Below are 15,958 nucleotides of genomic sequence, written 5' to 3' on the forward strand. Positions count from 1 at the left end.
CGCTATCTATTGTCACCAATATTTCTTATTATAAAATCTCACCGCGCAATGTAATATCACCAATACTTATAGTACATCAATACCATTACGCCGCGCGATCTAATATTGTCAATATCTCCGAAAATAATCTTTCTTTGTTAAGAAGCTAGCTATACATAACATAACCTCACTTAGGACTGATAGAAATAATTTTAAGTGTTTGCCCACATATAGTATCATCCGCATAAAAATTACCTACTTTACCGACAATAGGCAAAATCACCCACACAAAAGTTACCGACAGTCGATAAAATAAATTCCTACTTTACCGACAGAGTAAAAGTTACCGACATAAAAGTTACCGACGGAAGGTAAAGTAAATTCCTACTTTACCGACAGAGTAAAAGTTACCGACAGAAAAATTACCGACGGTCGATAAGGAAGTTTTCTACTTTACCGACCGAGCAAAAGTTACCGACAGAAAAATTACCGACGGTTGATAAGGAAGTTTTCTACCTTACCGACCGAGCAAAAGTTACCGACAGAAAAATTACCGACGGTTGATAAGGAAGTTTTCTACCTTACCGACCGAGCAAAAGTTACCGACAGAAAAATTACCGACCCATGATAACACAGTTACCGACGTTACCGACTGAGGATAAAGTCATTTCCTACCTTACCGACAGTGAAGACTGTCCATACCCACATTACCGACAGAGGGCAGCGCCATCTCTGGTGTAGCGATGATACTAACTTTACCGACATATAAGAGAATACCTCTTTCATTAATATGTAATCCTGATACACAAGAAATTTTACAAATCAAAAACCAAAAGACTTTATATACATATATATATATTTTTGAACACGTTTCGGCACCGACTACACGTATATCTAATTATTTCGGGGCCTAAATTATATCAAAAATCATTGATTCCAGATTAACTCGAAAAATACTATAAATAAAAATCTTATGACAATTTTCCCTTAAGGAGCATAAAAAGTCAGACCGACACATGTATACATAATTATGAAAACTCCAATACTACTAATTTTATAAACGAAGTTTTAAAATATAATTTTCCGTATGCGATATTATGAGTCATCATCACATTCCAAACTAAGACTATGGAATATTCCGCTCGAATATTATTGCACAACATTACGCAACATGATGAAATAATTAATTATCATTAAGTAACAAATGAATTTATTGTTATTAAGCGTATGCAATAACCTCCATTTATATATTAATCCACAAAAAATCCGTTCAAGAGAACATTGCGCAACATAACGAAATAATTAACTTATTGTTAAACATTAATATTAAGTACATGCAATAATTTTTATTCAAGAACCTAATAGATATAAATATAATTTTTATTCAAGAACCTAATAGATATAAATATTAAAAAATAAAAGCAAAGAATAAAAATTGTTGCACCATTTACTGAAATAATTTATAGTCTTTATATACTTATATCCCACCGCATAATCATAAATACTTATGTTAAAATAATTGTAATTATAATAATTATGATGTCAGAATTTATTAACAATATTTAAAGGCATTTTCTATAATAATACATAGAGACAAAAATGAACTTTCGAACGGAGCATGCTAGAAACTCCGTTGACATTTCTACAGCTAGAGCTTAAAAAACTACATTAGAAAATATATGCATATAAACTGCAAAGAAATTCTGATGGTCTAATAATTATTATAAAACTTATGTGTCAAAATACAATGCAACCAGTATAGCCGATTCTATACTGACCGCTCCGTCACCCCCACTACAATTCTGAAGAGTCCCACCATCTACAAATTAAACTACGCCCACACTACGCCCAATTCCTGCGGCAACGCCCAGCAGCGCGCGCATCTTCCCCACGCTCATGCCAGCGGCGCGCGCAACCAGCCCGGAGAAGGGAACCAATGAGCGACCGCGCCGCCCACGCCGAGGCGCGCGCATCTTCCGAGGCGCGCGCATCCGTCACGTCAGCGGGAGCCAATCCCAAATCATTGTGCAACAATCACGTCAGAGAAAACCAATCACCCGTTGACAACGCGGCACCTCCCTCGAGGCGGACGCATCTTTCGAGGCGCGCGCAGCCAGAAGCAGAGGAGGGAACCAATCACTGCTCGACTCCCTCCACGGAGAAGCGCATCTCCTACTATTGGGACCGTGTGCAAAACTGGGACTGACGACTATATAAACCCGTGCAGAGCGGTCCTCCTCGCATTTGGCCCAACGATATTTACAGTGATAACTTGGCATTTGGCCCAACGTTTTCAACACTTAACAACTACTGGCATTTGGCCCAACGATATTTACAGTGATAACTTGGCATTTGGCCCAACGTTTTCAACACTTAACAACTACTGGCATTTGGCCCAACGATATTTACAGTGATAACTTGGCATTTGGCCCAACGATCTTCAACATTCAACTACCTCCGGCATTTTGCCCAACGTTTTCAACAGTTAATAACTGGCATTCTGCCCACCGATCTTCAAGTTAATACTTATATCTCCGAGATTTTGTACGCGTATTCAGTTAATAAATTCAGTGACTATTGAACATTGAGTTTCTCAATCGAACTCCTGGACTGCAACCTCCATCCCGAACTGTCACTGAGGTAGACGGTATCCAGCGGAAGGAAGCAGCATCCACTCATCAGCCTAGTGAAGGGAAGCAGCCTTCACACACTAGGACATTTCAGACACTGGTAAATATCCGGCCACTTGTCATTAATCTAACCTTTAATTTCTACTAACAACTAAATTCAGTGAAACAGTGCGCGACAATACGGGAACCTTACCTTTGATTACCCGTATTCCTTAATCCAGTTATTCAACTTAGTAAATATTTCCAATTGGAAAATTTATCTGGGACTTATCTCTTTGATAAGACGACGCGATAGACAGTGAGCGAGTGCGAAACTGCAGCGGCAGGTCGAACCCAAGTCTGGCTCGGTGGAAAAATAATTATCTTGAGGAATTTATTCCCATGATAGAGGTTGTTTCTCAACCTAGAGCTGGTGAGGCAATAGAAAAAATAAGCGGCCTCCTGTCAATCGACGTCCGAGTAGGCGAAAATACAGTTTTCGATTAATAGGCAATTATCTTGAGGGATTTATCCCAATGATAGAAGTTGACCTTTTGATCTTGGATTGAATTTAGCCTTAACTTCAAAATACGAGATACATCCCAGGATTTAAAGACAATACACTGGCTTAGTTTATAACAATTTGAATCATTATCACTACTTGCAATTATAACCTAACCTTACGAGGTTAATACTAAGCCAGCCGTATGATAGGTGGATACCTTGTCAGCGTATCCAAACTCCTGATTTTTCCTCAAATCCCCTTTCGATTTTCAGAGAATCAAAATAAAATAAGAATCTTTTTGAAACCAAGATAACACATTAACATTTCAAACAAATAAATTCTCGATAATCCTAATTTACCATCAGTTGGTAATTTTTCCAATAGTCGTCAATCAAAACTTACCATCGGTCGATAACTTACCATCAGTCGATAACTTACCATCGGTCGATAACTTACCATCGGTCGGTAAAACAGAAATCTAACTTACCATCGGTCGGTAATTTTCGGGAGTCAACGTTACCAACAATAAAATTTTTTATACTAATCTTTCTATTTCTGCCGGTCTATACTTCTATCAATTTTGGGGACATCTATCTGACTATACTCGGGATAACAATTATAAATTGAACATTCATATGGAATTCCTTTTTTACTTTTTTTATTAACAGGTATCGGGTATTCTTAAATTCAACTTTACGCAAAAGTAAGTGACTTCAAAATCACCAAAGTCTTAAATACTAAATAGACAGGTTTATAATTGGTTAATTAAACGACAGATGGTCCGAGTGAAACAAGGTAACTTCAATACCCGTCGAAATATTCTACGCCGTGTGAGACGAAATAGGCAAACGCGACGTACTTTCTTCCCTATCATCACTCTTGAGAATGAAATCATTGCACCAGTTCCCGAGATCATCGACTTAGAACCTCAGTCACCTATCCCCATAATCACTATTGAGGAAGAAAGCCACGAAATTATCCCAGTCCCACATAATCAATATTCTCCCTCCAATCTAGTAGAAAGAATTACCGAAGATAGAAGCAACTGTTCAACCATCTCGCTAAACTCCGACCAGGCATCCATCCCCGGACCTTCAGTGGATTGGAGTCAGAGTCCAGAGACTGCTTCCATCTCGGGGACATTCCAACATCTTGACACCGTACCTCTATACAACTACTATCCCGAGGAAAACCGCCTATACAGTCCTCCTAGCTATTCCCCCGTGGCATATGAAGACCCAGACCCCTTCGAGCCCTTAGAGATTTCCCTAGCTTCCCCAGAAAGACCCATCTCAACCATAAACATCGAATATTCTTACTTTCTACCAGAATTGTACGGTTACCCGAGGGAGGAATAAAAGGATATTCAAATTTGTAAAATAAAATATATATATATACTTTGAACAAAACAAAATAAACTTATAAAATTTAGTATGAATGTTTATTCACTCTCCACCTAGAATCCTCTCTAAGCACAATAGACCTTCAATCTCTCGGCGTCCCAGGGTATAGCCGGCCTAGCAGGTTGCCCTAAAACAAATTGAGAGATTAATTGCGTCCAACTGGGAAAGTAAGACTTCCAGACCGGTCCTGAGGAACTGGGGACGTAACAGAAAACATTAATTTTTGGTGGCAGCGGTGGGATCTGCCGAAGGTTCTGTGCTTTTGAGAGATTCAGTGGATAAGAATAAACAATTTTCAACGTAATCATGCAAACTCGCTCAAGCTCTGCAAGCTCCGTAACCACAGGAGCTACGAAAAAACAATATAGCCCAGAAGAAATTGAAATCATAATGAAGAAGATGCACGAGAAGGAACAATTATTAAAAGAACAGTCAGAGGATCTACAAGTTAAACAAGAGCGTCTTAGAAGAGCTCAAGAAGAATTAGAACAAAGAGAATTTACCGAAGACTCCACAGGCATGGAACAATTAATATCATCGATGCATAAGATAGCTGATCAAATTGAAAGAATTAATTCAAGGATTACGAACTTGGAAAATTCCAATCAAGACACAAGGCATGATAGGCCTGAAACACAAACGACTCCGCAACTATCTCCGCATAAATTTGATGTGATGGATCAACCATCCCCCATACGACTTAAAGATGCTATCGACACGATTCCTAAATTCGATGGACATAAAATGTCCGTTTTTCATTTTAGTAAAATCTGCGAACGCGCTCTTGAATTAATACCGCAGTATCATGAATATTTCTTAGTCCAATTAATAATGAATAAATTACAAGGACACGCTTACTCCGCAGTAGAAGGATCTGAATACCATACTGTTTTTGAATTAACACAAAGATTGAAGCTTATATTTGGACCGAATAAATCGGTAGACCAATATAGAGGAGAATTGGCAAATGTATACATGAAGCACAACGAAGATATTTTCGATTATATTGGAAGAGTACAAGAATTACGTGCTGCAATCGTCGATGGAGAAACAGACTATACTGGACATATAGATGAAAGATTAAAAGATGCAATCGAGATGACTACATTACACAGTTTCATTAACGGACTTCCATCTGATCTGCTAGTAAGAGTCAAGTTGGAACATCCGCATACTCTCAAAGATGGAATAAGCACTGCCATCCAATTATCAAAAACTATAGAAGCAGAGAACATACGGAAACGAACCGTGTTCCGTCCGAATTTCCAACCACGTGCAGATCGATCTAATAATTATAACAGCACTTCTCGCCAATTTCCTGTAGCTAACAACACTAATAATCAATCTAAACCGGGTAACGGGAATACAACTACATTATCACCAGCTCTTCCGACATTCTCAAGACCAGCAATGCCCACTGGACAATCTCCGCAGAAATATCAAACAAAGATTTGCCGTTATTGTAAAACTCCAGGCCACCTGATACAAGAATGCCGAAAACTAGCCTGGAGACGAGCTCAAGAAAGAATACAGCAACCAGTAAATTCGGGAAACGCTCAAGGCGTTCCGATAAATCCCGGCGTCCGTCGGAACGATCAGCAACAAGGGCGCCCGACTTATATCGTACAAGGAAAACCAAGCGCCACAGTCCCTCCGGAAGCAACAGTGCAAGCCTCCGGATCTGCCAATTGAATAGCAATCAGCATCCTAGGGATTTACCTACGATTACATTAGCTTCTCCAGATTTGGCAAAAGAATGCAGATTTATGATTGATTCAGGATCCGGTTTAAACCTTATTAAGGAAGGATGCCTGAAACCATACGTTAATCTTGATACAACCAATCCCCTCTGCTTGCAAGGGATTGCCTCTGAAACCGTCGTTACTTTAGGCGTCATTTTTATGACAATACTCGGCAGAACGTCCGAATTCTACGTAATCTCTGACTCAATCGCATTCCCACAGGATGGGATCTTAGGCAACAAGTTCCTGAGGGAACGAGCCGTTACTATAGATTACAAAAATAATTTTATTCAACACGAGGATGAAAGAATTCCTTTTCTAAACTCAAATTCTGTACTTCTTAAAGGAAGGAGCGTTACTCCTTGCTCTTTTCCAATCTCAAGTCACCAACAAGTCGGTTATGTGCCACGTCATACTCTAGCCGAAGGCATCTATTATGGGCAAGCAATCGTTACTAATAATAACGGGAAGGCATACATGCCTATCTTTAACACTTCCGAGGAAGAATTCATTTTCAATATCCCCGTTATTCAACTACAAGATTTTGACGTCTGTGAGCCAGACGTATCAGCTACTAACTCCGTTGGATTAGAAGAAACCCGAGGGAAATTCTCTAATGCCATCGACAATCCTATTTATTTTAATCAAGCATTGCCCCAATCTATTGAAAGAGCTACTGACGTTATAAACCTTCTTCGACTAGAACATCTGAACTCCGAGGAGTCAGCAAATATACAGTCTCTAGTATACAAGCACGCCGATAGATTTCATATTACTGGTGAACATCTTCAAGCTACCAATGCCGCGCAACACTATGTTCCTACTATTAATGAAGTACCAGTCCACACAAAACAATACAGGTTTCCCCCTGTACATAAAGAAGAGATCGATAAACAAGTAACCGAATTATTATCCTCAGACTTAATCGAAGCATCAACCTCACCTTATAACTCTCCACTCTGGATTGTTCCTAAAAAACCAGACTCCCTAGGAAACAAACGATGGCGAATGGTCATCGACTACCGTAATCTTAATGAAAAAACCATAGGAGACGCTTATCCTTTGCCGAACATAACAGATATACTCGATCAACTCGGGTCCGCTAAATATTTCTCTGTATTAGACTTAGCGTCAGGATTTCATCAGATTCCTATGTCATCAAAAGATGCTCATAAGACTGCTTTTTCCACACCTTATGGACACTACCAGTTTAAAAGAATGCCGTTTGGATTAAAAAACGCACCCGCAACATTTCAAAGACTGATGGATAACGTGCTCTCTGGTTTACAAGGAAACGAATTATTCGTTTACATGGATGACATCGTTATATATGCAAGATCTCTAAAGGAACACGAAGTCAAATTCGAAAGATTAATGGAAAGATTGAGAACAGCAAACTTAAAGCTGCAACCTGATAAATGCGAATTCCTACGACAAGAAGTCATGTATTTAGGACATATAATCGGAGCTGACGGAGTCAGACCCGATCCTGCAAAAGTAAACGCCATTATGAAATTTCCTACGCCAAGAAATCCCAAAAACATTAAGCAGTTCTTAGGATTAGCTGGATATTATCGAAGATTCATACCGAATTTCTCCAAAACTGCCAAGCCATTAACAGATCTTTTGAAAAAGAATAAGAAATTTGAATGGAAAGAAAATCAAGCAGAAGCATTTAATAAATTACAGCATTCATTATGTTCAAAACCTATATTGCAATATCCGGATTTTAATCAACCTTTTATATTAACCACCGACGCTTCTGGATATGCCGTCGGAGGCGTACTTAGTCAAGGAGAAATTGGAAAAGATTTGCCCATAGCTTATACTTCACGCGTTTTGAATACAGCAGAACAAAATTATTCTACGATTGAAAAAGAATGCCTTGCAATTATTTACTGTGTAAACCACTTTCGACCATATTTATATGGCAGAACTTTTACAATTATCACGGATCACAAGCCTTTAGTGTGGCTACATTCCATTAAGGACCCTTCTTCGCGATTATGGAAATGGCGGATGAAACTATCCGAATACCAATACGAAATAAAATATAAAAAAGGAACTTTAAATAATAACGCCGACGCTTTATCTAGAAATCCTGCTGTCAACATAGCCGTACCTTTATTCATTGTTGACGAATATTCTTCCGATGAATCTATTTTCTCGCCTCAACCTCCAGGCATCTCTAGAAAACAGAAATTAAATCAAAAGAATAAAAGAATCGTTCAAGTTACAAGAACCTCTACCCCCATACAACATCAAGAATTAGAAAACTCCAACATCAACTCTGAAGATCACGACGACAGTCAAGTTATCATCGAAGAAGTAACAGACTCCGACGAAAGTACTGAGTCCGATTATACTGAAATAATAGATTCGAATATTATACCTCATCAACCGAAACCTCCAGAGCCACCGCCATGGAGCCAAGCTCAAGTACGAGAAGTACGAGAAAGCCTGTTAAAACAAAAGGATAACCATGTAATATTTCTTTACCAAGATGGTACTCCTTACGATAATGGAGCCAAACTATATCAAGAAGCTAACTTGCTTCCTAATTACGAAGAATTAACATTCGAAAGAGCCAGAATTCGTACAGTAGAATCCAACACGCTTATCGCTTTCCCTATAAAATTAAACAATCGTATTTTAATAGAAGCTCAAAATCTTAAAAACTGTTTGAAATCTTTAGTAGACGTCATTACCGAACTCGATCTATCATCTTTCAGTCTTAGCAAAACCGACCGTTTCGACGATTTGCCATGGTCTTATATAATTAACCAGTTTAAAAAACATCTCCAAGAATTACCTGTCAAAATTACCATATGCCTAAATCTTATACAGACTCCTGAAATAGAGCAACGGCTCTCCCTAATTTTAGAAAACCATGCCTCTGCGCATGGCGGACATAAAGGAGTGACAAAAACATATAACCGCCTCCGTTCTCGATATTGTTGGAAGACAATGAAGAAAGATATTCAAGATTTCATAAGGACTTGCCGTGAATGTCAATTAAAGAAATTAACTAGAGTTAAAACAAAGCAACCAATGGTTATTACTGATACGCCTGGAATGGCTTTCGACAAGGTTTCATTAGATATTATGGGACCTCTGCCCATCACGGATAACAATCATCAATACATATTAACTATGCAAGATTTACTAACGAAATATTCCGTGGCATCACCTCTACAAGAAGCCACATCTTTAACAATAGCTGACGCTTTTACCAAGGAATTTATTTGCATATACGGAGCCCCTCGTGCCATATTAACGGACCAGGGAACTAACTTTTTATCAGCTCTAATGAGACAACTAACGAAGAAGTTTTGCATACAACATTTTAAGACCACAGCTTATCACCCTCAGTCAAATGGATCACTAGAACGCTCACATCATGTACTAACGGAGTACCTAAAGATACAAATAAATAGAGAGGTAAATTGGGACGAATATATTAAACTCGCAATGTTTTCATACAACACTAGCGTACACGAAGGAACTAGATATTCACCCTACGAATTGGTTTTCGGGCGAATAGCTCGACTACCCTCTGCACATCCTATCATCGAAGAAAATACTGAACCTACTTACCATGAATATATCACCAATCTCTTTAACAAAATAAGAGATCTGCAAGCTCAAGCTCATTCAAATCTAGTACAAGCTAAAGAGAGAAGCAAGAGATATTATGATCGAAATATAAACCCTCGAGCTCTTGAACAAGGAACATTAGTTTATTTATTAAAAGAACCGCGTAAAGGAAAATTCGCCGACCAATATACGGGTCCCCATGAGGTACTTGAATTATTACCTCCCAGCAATGTCAAACTCAAAATCGGAAATCAAACTCGAATTGTCCACGTCGACAAAGTGAAGCTCGCACATTCTAAACCCGGATGAAACATTAATGTTAATTTCTCTTTTTATTTCAGATGCTTTGGCACCGACAGCCGATTCGGCCGCAGCCAAATATCCAGCAGGTACATCGAATCAGGGATTCATTCCTATTCGCTCACTGCACTCATGTCCACGGGGCAATCTGCCTCGAGGATAACACTAACTTTTGTGACCGGTGTTACGATCAAACTCACACCGCGATAATCCGGGCAAATTACCAGAAAATTCATAGACATTTTTTCGTAAATAGTCATCTAGTTAAAGAAGAATACTGCATAACTTGCGGTATAGTGGTAATAGAAACTCAAGATATAATTAATTGCATTCCCTGTGTCGCAACAGCTACTAAATTACTACAAACACTAGAAGAGACTTCGACTCATACCGATTATACATACCCCATAGTCGTAAATGTCTACGACAGAACCCCTGCGCTATAGGACATATCGAAAGAATGTCCGGTGTCTTTTGTTGTGCGATAACTCAAGGATACCGAGATCCATACTTCAATACATACTTCTGTGAGCCCTGCTATATCGAGATACAATTATCTCTACTAATTACTCAGCTTCCTCAATTCTTTGTTCACTATTTCTTCATTGGACCATTCCACGTGGAATACCGTTGCGCCAACTGCTTACGAAACCTAACCACTCTGAGCCCTATACATCAATGTTCTATTTGCATCAGAGATCTTACTGAAATACTATCTATATATTTCCTTTCCACTATTTGTGATGTCTCGACAAATACCTAATGCCGCATGTATAAAATTACACGGGTATCTCCACATCCATAACCATAACCATTATTGTTGTCCTTGCTACTGTTTACTCTATACTCCTATTACCCAACGATTCTACCTACCCATAAATTCCCACATAATATCCATTGCACCCCATGCAATACAGACACTCTGTGCTCATTGCTACAGACCTATATCTATCATAAGGCCTTTAGCCACTTGCCCCACTTGCATAAGAAATATAGCTAGAATATTTCGGGATACACAACCTCCAACCGTTTCCATAAGTGAAGAAAGAACCCCCGAATCGTAAGAACATGCAAACCGAAATTAACACGGACACGTTAGCTCATGTAGTACATGAGGAATGGAACGGATATCTTTGCCAGAAAGAAAATTTATATTTTTGCCGTACGTGCAAAGATCGCGACATCTGTACCCATCGTCTTGTTCAAATCAAATACCACAGTATATCTAAATTCTGCCCTTTGAACGATTTTCGCGAATTCGAATGTTGCATTTGCACGACGAAAGTATGCCGTATAACTCCTATTACCACCTGCACTGAGCAGTGTTTTTTAAATTATATACAGGAGGAACGCGAACGCGAAAACAGTGACAAAGAAAATAGAGAACAAAATTAAAATCCAAGAACCAAAATTCTGTCATCACGATGGAAACTCCAAGCAGCACCACTTGTAATCATTTGATTCATGGCCTCCTAATTCATTTTCCTAAAATCCATGAGGCAAAATGTAAAAAGATCATATTTTATAAAAGACTTGTAGAATCTCGTGTAATACGAATGTGCTGTTCTTGTCATAGACTTAGCCGACTCAGAGGCCAAGCCTCCTTAACAGTCTGCCATTGGATTACCTCTGGCAATCTTAACTTCGCTGCATGCGAATTCTGCAATACTACTCTTGAAACTACTCGCTCTATCTTTAACTGTTCCGAATGCGTCTATACTTATCTCGAAAGAGCCATAATTGAAAGAAAACGTGGGAGGAACATAAATGACATAAATGCCTTCGCCTATTGCAGAACACATAATCAGGGTCAAATTTCCTGAATTCAAAGATGTGTCTACCAATTAAGGCCAAGACATCAGTCCACCCACTGTTCGACAATACGCTGTTCAATAGTTTAAACATAAGATGTACCATAACTTTAACACACGATGTCATGGGTTCCGAAGACCCTTACATAATTTGCGCCAAATATTATAAGCCACGAATTTATAATAAGGTCTTAACGCAATATCTACATGCATTCCATTTTGGAAATGTGCCAAAAATCGCCTGTCGGATATGCGGAGGGAAATGCTATCAGAATAAACCACTTATAGAATGCTCAACTTGTACACGCGCATATTACCAATTCCTCCAACACGTATCTGGAGAGGAAGAAAATTGTAAACGGTTAGTAGCTCTAATCGTAAATTCACAAACTCTGAGAATCGAATATAGCGTTCCTGAAGCAAATCTTGACTTAGAAACTAGAGACGATCTAATAAATCGCATAGAATCACTATAAGAGTCTTAACATTAATATTAAAGCATGCATAATGCTTACCTCCATTTGAATAAGCCTTTATTATATACACTCATATATACCATATTTAGAGGAAAAAACGCATCAGTCGTATAGAATTGTTTAACGAATACATATTAATTACTTTGTTGTCAGCGTACATATTTAAAAATAATATAATTAACCATTTAGAGTATATACGTGTATGACTCGGGAAAAATAGAATAATAGTAATAAAAAATTAATATATATATATATATATATATATATATATTAATACAAATAAAATATTTTGGTGGCAGCTAATTTAAAGAAATAATCCCACCGCGATAAAAAAAAAAAAAAAAAAAAAAAATAATAATATATATATATCCCACCGCAAATACATAGATACATATAAAACTAAATAACTTTAGTGGGAAATCTAACGCTTAAGGAAAAATAATAAAATTTTAGTGGCAGCGGTGTATTATGTTAAAACAATAATCTCACCGCAAATGAATACACATATATATTCCATATACTCTAGCAGTAATCATAAGTACTAGTTATTACTCATGTAATCATATAATACAAAAATACATATGTATATATATCTTACGTTAGGGATCATTATTTCAGACATAATGACGTCCCTTATCCTTATAATCTTGCTAAGTGAAGCATCCGCTTTAATTGGATTCGACTGCGGAGGACAAAACCTCAACGTCACTACAGTCTCTCTTCTTGACGTTGGCGAATGTGACTTAAAAATTCGAAAGCCAAATACATCTAGTGTCCATATTCAACTGTTACAACTATCTGACTACAGTCATACTGAAGTTATCCAGTGCAAGATTGAAATTTCAAGAACTATTTTCCATTGCGGAATGCACTCACACATCTCAGCCGTTCACAACGGAAAAGCCGACTATGTCCATGAAACCGGACATTCCCAGTGCTTGCGTATGTTTCAAGACGGGAGTATAACACTCGCCGAATACGTTTTAATCCTTGGGATCAAGGTTAATCAAACGACGTACCGAAGTGTCACCCTTAGGGGACGATTGCAAGTCGATGGATATTGTAAAGGAGCGCAATATTCCGATCCATATGGAACCTGGGACAATGTAGTTGTCCAAGCCGCTGTAAAAATTACTTTGAAATCAGCCTACGTACCAGTGCAAATAAATACTGGAAAAATTAAATTAAGATCAGGAACGGTATGCAATCTTGCTGCCGGTTCTTGTCTAGACGCCGACGATGGATATACTTATTGGAAACCCGTGCCTACGGATACATGTAATTTTCAACGATACGATGTCCTTTATGAAGGACCAGCAAACAAGATCTTCGAAGACAGCTCTCACTCCGATTCTCCAGTAATATACAGCCTAGTAACTCAAGAAATTACCTTTGCTCTTATGAAGACTAAGGAACTTCCCCTGTGTGGATACACACTGCTATGCACGGAACATCCGAAATTATTCATCCTAGAAGTAAAGCCAGGAAATACGTTCGCGAAACAAGGAACCATCGCCGTTAATAATTTAGACATCTTTACATATATGAATTCCAAATTCGTATACATCGAAAAACACGTCAAACAGCAAATGACATCCCTATATAATAACGTCATTTCTCAAAAATGCGAACTAGAAAGACAAGTAATAACAAATGCTTTATCTTTCGCCGCTCTCCAACCAGATGAATTCGCCTACCGGCTGATGAAAGGCCCTGGATACATGGCCGTCACTGCAGGAGAAGCCGTCCACATAGTTAAATGTATTCCTGTGGAAGCAATGGCAAGAAGAACTGAAAAATGCTATACCGAACTCCCTGTTACTATAAGAAATAATACTTTCTTCTTAACACCTAAATCTAGAATTATCACGGAGCTCGGAAATGAACGAGAGTGCAGCATGGAACTACCCACCTTATACCGCATAGAGGATACCTGGATACAGCTTACACCTACGATTCAAGTCCGACAAGTATCGCCTGAACAATTTAAGCCTATGGCCTCTTTAACATGGAAGTATCTCACTCCCGGACCACTAGCCGTGAGTGGAATCTACTCCGAAGTCGATCTAAAAAAGTTAAGAGACCACATTATGTTTCCTGCCGAGAAACCAGCATTATTGAACACTGTAGCTCGAGGACTAACGGGCCACAGCGTCAATACTGACGGAATATCAGTGTATAATTTACTTAATGAAGATTCTTTAAACAAAATAGTCGAGAGCACCGCCTCTCGAATCTGGAGAGGATTCGTTAACTTCGGATCTGCGACCGCTGGACTCGTTGGAATATTCATGATCATTCGTATAATCAAATTATTAATCGATACTATAATCCATGGTTATGCCTTGCATACAGTGTATGGTTGTAGCCTACATCTATTAGGAGCCGTATGGAGCTCCCTCGCAAATCTGCTGCTCCATCTGGCGAAGGAACCCCCTTCCCGGAGATCAAAGGAAACTAACGGACACCAATCGGACAACGACGGAACTAATGTCACAATCAATCCAACCGCGGAAGCAAACGCACCTCCAGAAATAATCACACAGCAACCTCGACCAGTTAAACCGCCGAGGACATCAAAAGATGGCAACGCAGAAAACACCGAAGAGGTGAATATTCAAAATCCTTACACTAACCTAAAGAATCGCTTGAACACAATAGATGAGAATATCTAACTCCCTCAAACAAAATCCTCTGAAAACTATCGGATTTTGTCTTCATTAGGGGGGAGGTGTTACGTCCCGCAACTAAATTTTTATTTTTATTTAAACACGCAAAAATTGCCTCTATAATATTTAAACTGTAATTCTACCGACGAACATATAAATCTTAATCCCACCGAGTAACATATTATTGTTAATATAAATTAATATTGTTAACTAAAATTCCATCACGCTATCTATTGTCACCAATATTTCTTATTATAAAATCTCACCGCGCAATGTAATATCACCAATACTTATAGTACATCAATACCATTACGCCGCGCGATCTAATATTGTCAATATCTCCGAAAATAATCTTTCTTTGTTAAGAAGCTAGCTATACATAACATAACCTCACTTAGGACTGATAGAAATAATTTTAAGTGTTTGCCCACATATAGTATCATCCGCATAAAAATTACCTACTTTACCGACAATAGGCAAAATCACCCACACAAAAGTTACCGACAGTCGATAAAATAAATTCCTACTTTACCGACAGAGTAAAAGTTACCGACATAAAAGTTACCGACGGAAGGTAAAGTAAATTCCTACTTTACCGACAGAGTAAAAGTTACCGACAGAAAAATTACCGACGGTCGATAAGGAAGTTTTCTACTTTACCGACCGAGCAAAAGTTACCGACAGAAAAATTACCGACGGTTGATAAGGAAGTTTTCTACCTTACCGACCGAGCAAAAGTTACCGACAGAAAAATTACCGACGGTTGATAAGGAAGTTTTCTACCTTACCGACCGAGCAAAAGTTACCGACAGAAAAATTACCGACCCATGATAACACAGTTACCGACGTTACCGACTGAGGATAAAG

General features: G+C 38.5%; 1 protein-coding gene across 1 annotated transcript; it reads left to right on the forward strand.

The window, feature by feature from the left end:
- The first annotated feature begins 13,045 nt into the window (after positions 1-13,045).
- Positions 13,046-15,097, forward strand: LOC145976353 (uncharacterized). Its single transcript, XM_083107414.1, has one exon. It carries the CDS (start codon positions 13,046-13,048, stop codon positions 15,095-15,097), a length of 2,052 nt encoding a protein of 683 aa, XP_082963540.1.
- Positions 15,098-15,958: the final 861 nt, after the last annotated feature.

The sequence above is a fragment of the Camponotus vicinus genome, unplaced genomic scaffold (genome assembly GCF_025532165.1).
Source record: "Camponotus vicinus isolate PSW18456_S1 unplaced genomic scaffold, iyCamVici1.0 SCAF_8, whole genome shotgun sequence".
Taxonomy (NCBI): domain Eukaryota; kingdom Metazoa; phylum Arthropoda; class Insecta; order Hymenoptera; family Formicidae; genus Camponotus; species Camponotus vicinus.